The sequence below is a fragment of the Rattus norvegicus genome, chromosome 10, assembly GCF_021556685.1.
Source record: "Rattus norvegicus strain SHRSP/BbbUtx chromosome 10, alternate assembly SHRSP_T2T, whole genome shotgun sequence".
In the NCBI taxonomy this organism is placed as follows: domain Eukaryota; kingdom Metazoa; phylum Chordata; class Mammalia; order Rodentia; family Muridae; genus Rattus; species Rattus norvegicus.
In genome coordinates, this window is record NC_141543.1 from 109,869,541 (window position 1) to 109,881,780 (window position 12,240).

The 12,240-nt window shown below is 51.4% G+C and overlaps 1 protein-coding gene across 7 annotated transcripts in view; it reads right to left on the bottom strand.

Moving 5' to 3' along the window:
* Usp36 (ubiquitin specific peptidase 36) overlaps nt 1-12,240 on the bottom strand; it is a 31,425-nt gene that overhangs the window by 17,562 nt on the left and 1,623 nt on the right. For 3 of the 7 annotated variants that reach the window (XR_015630704.1, XR_015630702.1, NM_001107069.2), the window contains 8 exon segments: nt 11,502-11,650; nt 9,612-9,873; nt 8,752-8,973; nt 3,772-3,882; nt 3,204-3,306; nt 2,064-2,131; nt 1,567-1,637; nt 859-941 (listed from right to left, as the gene is read on the bottom strand). Coding sequence is in view for 3 of the 7 variants with exons in the window: in NM_001107069.2 (NP_001100539.2) it covers nt 859-941; nt 1,567-1,637; nt 2,064-2,131; nt 3,204-3,306; nt 3,772-3,882; nt 8,752-8,973; nt 9,612-9,864 (911 nt within the window). In the remaining 4 variants the exon portion in view is untranslated. 7 annotated transcript variants of the gene reach the window in all.

Sequence of the window (12,240 nt, forward strand, 5' to 3'; positions counted from 1 at the left end):
CACGTGAACCAAAATCTACACAGGCTAAGCTAAAGAAAACTCCTGAAGGCAGCGAAGACTAGGGACATAAGTCCCAAAGCAAATGACTCACTTGGGGGGGAGCCCACGTGGCAGGCGCAAAGGAAGAATACAGTGCCCACATGGCCACACAGAGCCTGAGAGGGGAGAAATGCGCAAGAAACTGAGGCAAAGGTCCAATGTAGTGTTGGTGGTGAACGCCTTTATTCCCAGCACTCGGGAGGCAGAGGCAGGAGGATCTCTGAATTGAGGCCTGCCAGGTCCACAGAGTGAGTTCCAGGACAGCCATGGCTACCTGGTGAGACTCTGTTTCGTAAGAAACAAAAGCCCTATGCAGTGGGGCTTGCCTTTAATCCCAGCCAGGGCTAAGCAGTGAGACCCTGCCTCAAAACAAACATACAAACAAACAAACAAACGAAGTGACAGCCGGGCAGCCAGCCCGCACGGGCCTGCCTGGAAAGCAGAGGACGTGCGCTTAGTGCTGCAGCTTTAAAGTGAGCTCCACGCCAGCACAAGCCCAGGGCGAGCCTCACAAGGACAACGGTGCACATCGGAAAGATGACTCGGGTCACATGGGTCAGAAGCGCCTGCGGGTCTATGCCTCAGACCCTTTGTGTCTCTCTGACTTAAGTTTTCACTGTAGACAACAAGGAAAGCAACACTCTGCTCCTCAGGCAGAACCTATGTCAAGGACACGAGCTGAGGGAGCAGCAGCCATGGACCTAACCCAGCCCCATCCTGCCACTCAGGAATGGTGCTCTGGACATCACGTCCTTGCAAAGGACACTTACTTAACATGCATATACTCAGGGTGGTCACTTCCTTGCAAAGGACACTTACTTAGCACACATATAGGCGTTCTCTCCACTCAGGACATCTGATTTCACAAAAAGTTCCAGAGCACGCACAATATTTGCAGCTTGCTGAGAAAGACAAAAATGGAGCAGAGTGAGCAGCAGAAGTAAAACCCTGACTCAAGAAGTACCAGATTTAAGTCTTTTTAGGCTGAGGCAGCAACTGATAAAACCTGACTTGCTTAAAAACTGGCCTGCTAACACTCCGCACCCAGCGGAGGAGCAGGGAGCAGAGAGCAGACAGTGCCCTTCTCCAGAGGTGACAGATGACAGCCATGTGAGTCCTTCACGTGAGCCAGGCACTCTCACTGTGACTGCAGCTGGGCTGGCTCAGAAACTCAAGGTCCCAGCAAAGGTAAGGCTGGGTGACAGCAAAGGAGGCTGATCCGTGCCTGTTCCAAACGCTGTCCCCAAGCCCCAGTGAGGCACTGTCACTTCCTGTGCCTCAGAACTAGAAACTCAGCTTCACTCTTTTAAACAGAAAAGAATTTGCATAGGAGAATAGCAGACGGATGCAAATGTTGGCTTCTCTGCCTTGTGCAGCAGAAGTAAGCACACTGCAGCTGCAGCACTCAGAGACTGCAGGAGAGCCAAGCAGCCCTTCCATGTCTGCTCTGACTCTCACCTTTCTCACTGCTGAGCCCTAGGGCTGCCCTCCCACACCCGCAGAACACGGATCAAGGCCCAAGCGTACCCGAATCTCCAGCGCTATGTCCAAGTAGGGGTCGTATGTGTCTGAGACGCTTCTGCACACGGAACACTTCACTGCAACAGAACAGAGGCACGGGACAGCTGAGACCCGGAACCTAGAACCAGACTCTAGAACCACAGTCTACAGCACTCAGCTCCGTTCTCCCAAACGGTGACTGAACCACCAGGCCTGATGACAGGCAGGTGATGCTGGCCAGGTTCTGTCATCAGGCCTGGTTTGCCCGACTGGCCACTGCCACCGGCCAGTAGGCAAGCCCTCACAATAGAATGTAGGCCTCACCCAAAGGACCACGCGGCTCTGAGGATGCATTCCCTCATCACACACCATGCTTCTCCAGCCCCTGAGAGATGTCTACAGTGGACAAGGCAGCCATGCAGAAAGGCAAGGCTGGGAGCATCAGCCACCATCACATGGTCAAGTTCTCATGGTCTGGGAATGTGTGCAGATCTGCTTCAGTGGACAGCACACCTCCTGCTTACCTCGGGACCTGAGATAGCCTCCAAAGATCTGATGCACCAGGGTAGTAGCCTGTGTCTGCCGATCCAACCTAAAAGGAAGCCACAGCCATGAAGAGGACGGCTCAGCACAGGATCCCTACTTACAGCCAGCATCCCCACCTCCAGTCACTACCATATCAGCCGACGATGGGTTATCCTTCTCCCACCTAAGCCCCTCAGCAGTGTTCCTGAGCTCCTTACAGAACCTCTACCTACCTGGGCCCCACCCCTACAACATCTAAGGCAACTACCCTGATCACCCCACCAACACCCCGGCATCTCCATCCAGAAGCAAGCATCCAAGGACCCAAGCCTTGCCTGGGGAGACAGGTCCGGCCTGTGACTAGTGGTACTGACCCTTTCTTTCCATGCCTTCCACTGGGCATGCAGGTTCAGCAATACTGCCTGACTGGCTATCACACTGTGGTGACTCAAATATGCTTGGCCTAGGGAGTGGCACTATTAGGAGGTATAGCCTTGCTGGAGGATGTGTGTCACTGTGGGGTGGGCTTTGAGACCCTCCTCCTAGCTGCCCGGAGATAGTCTGCTCCTGGCCTTTTCTGAATCAAGATGTAGAACCCTCAGCTCCTCCTGCACCATGTCTGCCTGGATGCTGCCACGCTCCCTCCTTGACGTTAATGGTCTGAACCTCTGAATCTGCAAACCAGCCCAAATTAAATGTTGTTCTTTATAAGACTCACCTTGGTCATTGTGTCTGTTCACAGCAGTGAAACCCTAACTAAGACTCACATGAAGGTACAGGTCAGCTGAGCCTTGGATGCAGGAGGGCCATCCTACCCTCCCTCTTCCCTTACCGCTAACAGGACACCTGGGCAGCGCTAAGCCACGCTGACAAGCCTCTTTCGTGCTTGGCCAGGACACAGTTCCTCCTATGCTGAGCACGCCGCTTGACTGACCCTGGCCCACTCACTCTCAGAACTAGTCATGGCACTCAAGTGCCCACGAGGAGACTACAGCAGTGGAAGGGCATAGCTAGCTCCCAGCTGCTCATGACATCCTCCAAGTACTTCTCAGAGGACAGCCTAGAGGAGACCCCTGTGTGGACAAGAACATAAAGAAGGTGTCCTCAGCCAAGGACATGTGGGGAGCTGAGGCACGTACTTAGCATAGCCATTCAAGCAGGCCTTCTGCATGGCGTCGATGGTGTACCGCAGGAATTCATGTGCATCCTCTTGGTTCCCAAATCGGAAGTGCCGGGCAATCTCTGCAGAAGAAAGGGATGCGGGAGGGGTGACTGTGAGAAGCCACTTCTTCAAGAGCCAACACATCATGCCACAGTGTTATAGCTTACACCGGATCCACAGTGGGCTCAACTTTTCTGCCGACTGACTGGAAAGCTGGGTATACCCACAATGCATAGCAGCTGGCTGCTCTGATGCCCTTCACCACACTCCTAGACCCCCGCCCAGCTCTCATGTTCACCTGCCCATCTTCAAACACAGCCTCCACCTGGCTAAAACCTAGCTATTCTTCCACGTGGTGCCCAGCAGAGAGCCTCCCTTCAGTGAGCCCATGTGTCTACACTGACTACCATGCCTTGGGTCTGCACTGCTGTAGGGGACCTTCCGCACATGAGGATTCCTGAGCCTTCATTCATGGCTTTTTCTCCTCTTTCCTCCAATCACAGAGCTAGCCCTTGGCAGATACTCAACCAAAACTCCATTCTTACTTTTCAGGTCTCTGATGAAGGAGACAGGCTTGATGGCATTGCCACTGTTGGCAAAGGCCTGGACCATGTGGTTCTGCATGACGCACAGCATGCAGAAGCTTCCTTGGTGACCTACAGTAGGTAAGAAGCAACTTCAGGGCAAGTAATCTGCAGAGAATTCACAGTGACACCCCTCACCCCCAGTGCAGGAAAGATTTTCTAGAGCCCTTCCCTTCAACCTGGCTTCTAGACAGAGCTAAGAGGGCCAGGCTACAGGGCACCAGGAGCCAGGTACCTGGTTGTCATACACAGACCACACAGACTGGTTCTCAACAGACATTATACTAGAACGGGGACATCCCTGCCGTTAACCCTGGGGCTCTTTTAAACACAGAGATGTAAAAAGACTACAACCCCGTCCTGCTCTACAAGGCTGGCTTTAGGCAGCTGCTGAGTGACATACTGATATCATACTTGTACTCCCCACAATCCTTCACTCGGGACCGTGAATTAGGCATGACTGATCCAATCTGTATGCACCCAGGCAGGCTGGCTGCATCACACACGTTTCCGAATGTCCACACTGCCCACATGGCTCTTTCTCTAGCCCTGCACTGGAACACTGCTTATGGTAACCACCCTAACACACTCCAACCTCTCACTCTACCACCATTGAGTGACCACGTCTCCTTGTGCACTAAGGGATGCACGCAGAAGATAAATTCCTGGACCAAGGAAATATGTTAACTCTGTGAGGACCAAGTCAGTAAAAACACAACTCTGAAACCTGCACAGGTTAGCTGCCAGGTGGCTTTGATCCTGCAAGAAGACAGTCTCTGTATGTGAAGTTTTGAGCCGATGCTGTCACACAGCACCCAACCTAACCCAGCGATTTCTGCTCTCCATAGCTGAGGCCAGTGTTTTAACACTCCACAGCAACCCTAGCTGCTCCCAATGGGCAGGGGACGCTTGCAGGACATGCAGGAGACACAGACCTTAGTTGTCACTGCACACCTGTCAACACCATGCCTCAGCTGACATCATTTAATTAAATCAGTCTACAAAGTTGATGAATGGCTCAAAAAGACTGCTGTGGTGGCTGGGTGTGGGAACCCCAGCTCTTGGGAGGCAGAGGTAGGCAGACCTGAGTTCAAAGCCAGCCTGGTCTACTGATTAGTTACTGATTAGAGTTCTGATAGCCAGGGTTACACAGAGAATCCTTCCCCCTCCCCCAAAAGATTCCATGGAGCAATAAAAAATGGAAGTGGACTCTACAGGGAAAGAACTGACAGACAGAGCGGAGCCACTCATGAGTGTGGGTAGGAGGATCTTACTGCCCCGAGGGCAAGCTGACAGCGTGACAGTACTCAGAGCACCTCCTGCCCTCTGAGTTATGACTGCTGTCAGCAGCACTAGGGACTGAAGCCTAGGCCTGTGCATTGGCTGGACAGGGACGCCACCCTAGCTACACTCACTCTTCTAAGGAACAGACTGGTCCTCAACTCATCATACACCCAGGCTCCTGTCTCCCAACTCCTAACAGTTAGTTACACCACCCCCTTCCCGCCCTGTGACTGTCACTGTCTGTGGGCTAGGGTGATGCTCAGTGGCTAAGAGTGCTTGCTGTGAAATCCCCGACACTCGGCTGGTTATATCGTCCCATGCCTATGAGTGCAGCACTGCGGGTGGGCACTGAGACAGGCGGGCTGACCCTGAGAGCTTTCGAACCAAGACCCAGTGAGATCCCGGATCGGTGAGCCTCAGAACACAAGGTAGAAAGTGAAGGACATTCAGTGTACACCTCTGTTCTTCTTATGCATGTGCGTGCATGTGCGTACCTGCACGCGCGCGCACACACCCCTCTCAAGTTTTCTCTGAGACTTTCTGGCCCTCTGGACAATGTGTTAGTGAAATTTATTCAGAAGCTGACCTATACATGTGCACTGTTTGACTTTTTTAAAGATTTACTTACTTTTATTTTATGTGTAATGGGTATTTGGCCTACATGTGTGTCTGTGCAAGCATTCCAGGGAATGCTTGCTTCCCTGGAATGTCAGAGGAGGCTATCAGATCCCTGGACCTGGAGCTATGGATGGCTATTGCCACCACAGATGCTAGAAATTCCCAGGTCCTTTCTGCTAGAACATGCCATGCCCTAACCACTGAACCGCCCTCATGACACTAATTTAGTTCCAGCTGGGGATGGGCTCTTTCGGCTGCTGTTTTTTGCTAGACAAAGAAAGCTTATGTACACGTATGTCGGTTTAGTGATCCACACAGGAGCACTGACTGCTTGCTTGCTTTCACTTTTGGTGTTTTGGAGGTTTTTTTTTTTTTTTTTTGACAGAATTTGACTATGACTCCTGGCTGGCCTGGAATCACTGTGTTGACCAGAATGTCCTTGAACTCACAGATCTGCCTCTGCCTCTGCCTCTGGACAGTTGGACTAAAGGCGTGCGTGGTGTGGCTGGCTACAATGCTGCTTTTTTTGTTTTGTTTTGTTTTGTTTTTTTATTTATTTCATTCATAGATGGTTGTGAGCCACCATGTGGTTGCTGGGAATTGAACTCAGGACCTCTGGAAGAGCAGTCAGTGCTCTTAACCCCTGAGCCATCTCTCCAGCCCTACGATGCTGTTTTTAAGCCACAAGAATGAATGTTGTCTTCTTTCCTAGCACAGTCTTACAGATGTGGTGAGGCAGTCACCCATGCTGCTGTATACCTCACAGCACATACTTACAAGGTCACGGTCTAGAATGTTTGTCCGTCCTCCTGTGCACTATCAGAAGGACGAGCCCCCTCACCAATGCAAGAGTGTAATGTCACTGCTGCTCTTTCACACCACTAATACGGTAACTACCTGACCATCCAGACAGGAAAACAGGCAACGTTTGACAGCATGCCCTGTGCCAAGTGATACAACACGGAGCCCTTCAGAGAATTCATTTCATCCTTATGATTCCGTATGGAAGGCAGTATTATTCTGCACAGCAGGGACAGGAGGCAGAAGAAAGTCACAGAACATTCTAAAAACACAGCTGTTTAGCAGCAGAACTAGGACACAGGCAGGCGGGAGGCCCTCTCAGCTGCTGAGCCCATAGCAACTGTGGGAGGCTGTGCCATAGAAGGCCTGCACGCTCTGGATGAACCTGAGTTTTTCCAAATGATTTTTACAGCTGCCCAAGATAAGATGCTTGCTAATGAGTTCAGAGCAGCTCAGACCAGCTCACCAGTAAGGTGGGATACAGATTTACAGGTTTCTCTCTCTCTCATGTTGTCGGCCTTAGGGTGTCAGTGAAGATACCACGACCAAGGTCAGTCTTATCAAGGACAACATATATTTGGGGCTGGTTCACAGGTTCAGAGATTCAGTCCAGTATTATCAAGGTGGGAGCATGGCAGCATCTAGGCAGGCATGGCGCAGGAGGAGCTGAGAGTTCTACATCTCCATCTGAAGGCTGCTAGGAGAAGACTGACTTCCAGGAGGATAGGGAGGGTCTTAAGCTCATGCCCACAGAGACACACCTACTCCGAAAAGGCCATACTTCCCAACAGTGCCACTCCCTGGCCTAACCATATACAAACCATATATATCATTGTCCCTCAGGTTGAAAAAAACCCCACAGTCTAAGCTAGCGAGTGTCCTTTCTCTGCTCACTCATGGGCTGCTGAAGGTAAAACACGAGTTAGTTAATCTCTGCTCACTACAGGGCTGCTGGAGGAGGAACACGGGCTGGCTCTGGTTCAGTCTCATGACCGTCTCCTGACAGACAGATCATCCCAGTGTTGGTGCGCTGTTGCCCCCATCCAAAAGGTTTTATGACCAGGCCGGACTTTCTTGTGGAGTAGTACACATGCACATGAAGGACAGACGTCAGCTTCAGCCACTGTTCCTGTTATCCAACTTGTATTTGACACAGGGTCTCTTACGGCCTGAGCCCCAGGATGTGGGTCTCCCTAGTGATGTGTTGTAAGCACAACCCTGACTGTGCTATCTCCCAGTTATCTCTCTGGTTACATCCATTATTAGCAAACATTCAAACTTTCTAATTTATTTAGCTTTTGATATTATTTTACTCAATTTAACCATTTATAACTATTTTTATTTATTTTATGGGCATAGGTCTTTTGCCTGCATGCACGTCTGTGACTAAGTATGGGCAGAATCTAAAGAGGGTCTCATGCAGTGAACCAGAGGTACAGACGGTTATGAGCTGTGGGTGCTGGGAATGGAACCCTGGTCCTCTGGAAGAGCGGCCAGTGCTTAGCCACTGAGGCATCTCGACAGCCCTTCATTTTAATCATGTGTATGTGTGTTGTGTGTAGGTTTATGTCTGTGGGTGGGCATGTGCCGTGAATACAGATGCCCAGAGAGGCCAGGAAGGGATGCCGGACTCTGAAGCTGGAGTTGTAGGTGGTTGTGAGCCTCCTGGTGTGGGTACTGGGAACTGAACTCGGGTCCTCCGGAAGGACAGAATCTGCTCTTATGCACAAAGCCATCTCTCATCCCCATTTTTAAAAAAGATGAGTATTTTGTCTTCATGTATCTATATGCATCATATGCATGTCCAGCACTCAGAGAGGACAGAAGAGGGTGTCAGATCCCCAAGAACAGATCGTGTGAGCCACCATGTAAACGCTAAGAATCCAACCTGGGTCCTCAGCAGGAGCAAATGCTGTAAACTGCTACCCCAGGCTCCAGCTACCTCACCCACTCTAAGTTCTGCTTTGGGGCCTGTTTTCACATCCTGGCTCAGTGCACACATCAGACAGTTGAACAGACGGCGTGGGGCTATCTTTTGAAAACCCTCTCTAGAGAACATGACCCCTGAGTGAGACCCATGAACAGCCCGGCCCATCCTATAGCAGGTGAGATCCCCTGGGGCTCTGTCAACGACCACATTCCATTAACTCCACTTTAAGTGTCATTCAGACAGAAAGACAGCCCCTCATGCTGACTCATCCCCCCACTACCCCCCTCCCCACAGTAAGCCCCACTCACAGCTCCGTGCGTGCTCCTTGGAGAGCAAGTAGTTGGCCAGAGGTGGCGTGTAAGTCAAGCACTGAATGGTGGAGTTCAGGAAGCAGGTGTTACCCAGGTTGTGCAGCCCAGCACCAACTCGGAATACGCGTTCCCACCTCAAGGACAGTCGCTCCACAGGGAAGAGCACTTTCTGTGGGGCAGGGACTCCATCGCCTCCACTTCCAGACATGCGCTCGGTGCCTGGAAGAAAAAGAGCTGAGGGAGCACGAGGAGAGCAGGCCATCCCAGGGCCTGTGAGTGCTCAGTGCAGAGCTCCAGACCCCCGTGGATGAGACCCAGCAGCACCCATTGCACTGCACCACACCGTACGCCACGGGACCCACCTCACTCGCTGTGTTTTTAGCTCCCACTTTCTTTTCAACCCTAAACTTATGTGAGTGTAACATGAGTGGAAGACCCATGTGTGCTGGGGTTAGAGGACAACTTCCAAGAGCCAGTTCCCACTACCCTGAGGCAGTGTCTGCAGGCTACTATCCAGGAGCATCCTGGGAATCCTCGGTTCCTCTCCCATCTTGCTGTAGGCGTACTGAGGTTGCTGCAGCACCGATCTGGCCACTGATGTGGGTCAGGTGTAGACTCTGGGTGACCAGGCTCACAAAGCTAATTCTTTCTCACCTAAGCCATTCCCCGGGCCCTGGGACCTACTTTCTGACCTCGTTAAAGATGGGGTCAGGTACAAGGAATGCCCGAGTCCACAGCCCTCCTCCCTGCTCACTCTGCATCGTGACATCTACTACTGTACCCACCAACCCCTGGAAACCCCAAACTACCCCAGCTGCCAGCAAGGCCTATGCACCTGGTCAGCACAGCCCCAGTACCTGGTTTCCTGGCCTGTGGCTCATCTCCGCTCCTGTGGCGCCCGGCACCCTCAGCCTTGGGGTTCAACAGTACATATTTGCTCTTCAAGGACTCCAGCTGGTAAGAGAAGCTCTTGCTGGCCGGTTCAAACTCAATCCTCTGCAGGAGGACCTTCTTGGCGGAGGCCGCCAGCAGCTTGCCCAGGTCCCCATCCTCTGCCGAGTCCTTGCGGCCAGGCTTTAGAGCCTCCTTCAGCTTATCCACGATGGGCATGGTGCATGCCTGTGGGGGTGGGAAGGACCCCAGACCCGTGAACAGCTACACCCGTGAACACGACTTCTGTTTGCTCACATTCTAGCCATCAGGATGCAAAACGCGAAGGGGCCGTAAATGCACAGCAAGCAGCTCTGCGTGTGGCAGCTGGCAATGTTTCCTGCAACCGTTTAAAAAAATAGCCAGTGGCTAATTCTCACACTCTGGTTACACGGCAAATGTGAACATTTAATTGGGGGAGGGTGTGGTAGAGGGGGCTCAGGGCACACACTGCCCTTGCAGAGTGTGGCTCCCAGCACAACTGACAACCGTTCATAGCCAGCTGCAGGGGACCCAGTGCTCTTTTCTGGAATCCACAGGGACTTGCACTCATGCTATGCATGTGTATAATTAAAAATTAAACTTAAGAGAAAGAAATCTCGGGGTTGGGGATTTAGCTCAGTGGTAGAGCACTTGCCTAGCAAGCGCAAGGCCCTGGGTTCGGTCCCCAGCTCCGAAAAAAGAAAAGAAAAGAAAAGAAAAAAAAAAAAAAAAAAGAGAGAAAGAAATCTCAGCTAGGAGTAGTCCACACACCTTTAATCCCAAACTTGGGAGGCAGTTCCAGGTGGATCTCAGTGAGGGGGACACCAGCCTGCCTTAGAGTTCCAGGTCAGCCAGGGTGTACACACACACACACACACACACACACATACACACACACACACACACACTCACACTCACCCTCTCTCTCTCTCTCTCTCTCTCTCTCTCACACACACACACACACACACACACACACACACACACACACACGTACGAGCACAGAAATGAATCAGCTTATAAGTCAGATGGTCTATACAGGTCTATACAGGTCTCTCTTCTATAGAGGCCAGGGGCCACATTCCTACTGAGCACAGGCCTAGTCCAGAGCTGCGAAGAAGAGTCATCCCAACCTCTCCAATGGCACACGTGGAAAGGACAATTATCTTACCTATGTGAAAATCAACTTTGCCTTCTTATTTTTCTTATGTAGCTGCTGTGAATGCTGACCTTGCACTTGGCCACTCTGTTTCTGCTAGGCAGTGCGTACAACAGATTGCCTCTCTCAGCTGTGGGCAGGGCTACTCAATGCTGCCGCCTTACTCCCAGCGGCTCAGGCAGGAGGACTGCTGCAAATCCCAGGCCAGTCTGGGCTACAGAGCATAACCATGTCCCATTCAAACATACACAAAAGACACACACAGCATACACAGACCAGACACAGACACACATGTGCACACACATGCGCGCGCACACGCACACGTATGCACACACACACACTAAACCTGAGTGAAGATCTCTAGAAGAAAAGCTAAGTGGGCAGCAGAGACTTAGGCTCCAGGAGCGGTAGGCCTGTGTGTCCCGTCCCCTTCAGCTACAGCTTCAGGGACATAACTGGGAAGGTGGCTACAGAGATTGATCAGCCAGTCAGGGTACCTGCTGCACAGCAGTCCCTAACAGAAGCACAGTCCACCAGGATACCAGCACAGACACTGTAACAGAGAGAAGCCCCTTCACCCCCTGACAGCCACACCTGTACCCCCATCTCAAGCCATCTGGCTACCATTAGCTGTCTGAGTCACAGTTAGAAATAAAGACAAGGAAACCTCTGGGCTTACCTGGGGTGCCTGAGCCTGGCTGCTGCTTCTCTCTGCAGCAGGTAAGGGGACCAGGTTCTCAAGGGTGGCACGGAACTGACCTGGCAGGCGCTCTCCTGAACTTCAGCTTGCCCAGTCGCCAACACTGCCAGCCTGCCCAGTCGCCAACACTGCCAAGTGTAGAGTCAAAAATAGGTCAGCACCTGGAGGGTGAGTGGCGAGACTATCGCCCGTGGGTGGCTTCTCCCGCTGCCTCTTTAGTGGCTTTCTTGTGTGAACTGTGACCTTCTACCAGGAAAGTGGTATCATTAAGGTTAAAGGAGTCAAGGCACAGGGATGCTTGCCTCTGATCCCAACATTCAAGAAGCTGAGGCAGGAGGATCAAGCATTCAAGTGTAGTGAGACTTTGTCTAAAACAACAACAACAACAACAACAACAAAAAAAAAAACCTCTCTATTCTGAATTCACAATGAGTCCAGAGGACACCATGCTAACAGATCACTGTAGTTATGACGTAAACACATGGCTCTCTGCTCTACATCACCACACACACACACACACACACACATACACACACACACACACACACACATACACACAGACACATGGCAACTCCAGTCTGAATAGCATGTTCAAAGTTACAAGGCAAGAAGAAGAGGTAAAAACCTCAAACTTTTCTTTTTTTAACTTCATTAGCCAGGAAGGTGGTTTTTTGTTTTGATTCTGTTTTGTTTTGTTTTTAAATACATGAAATTCTAA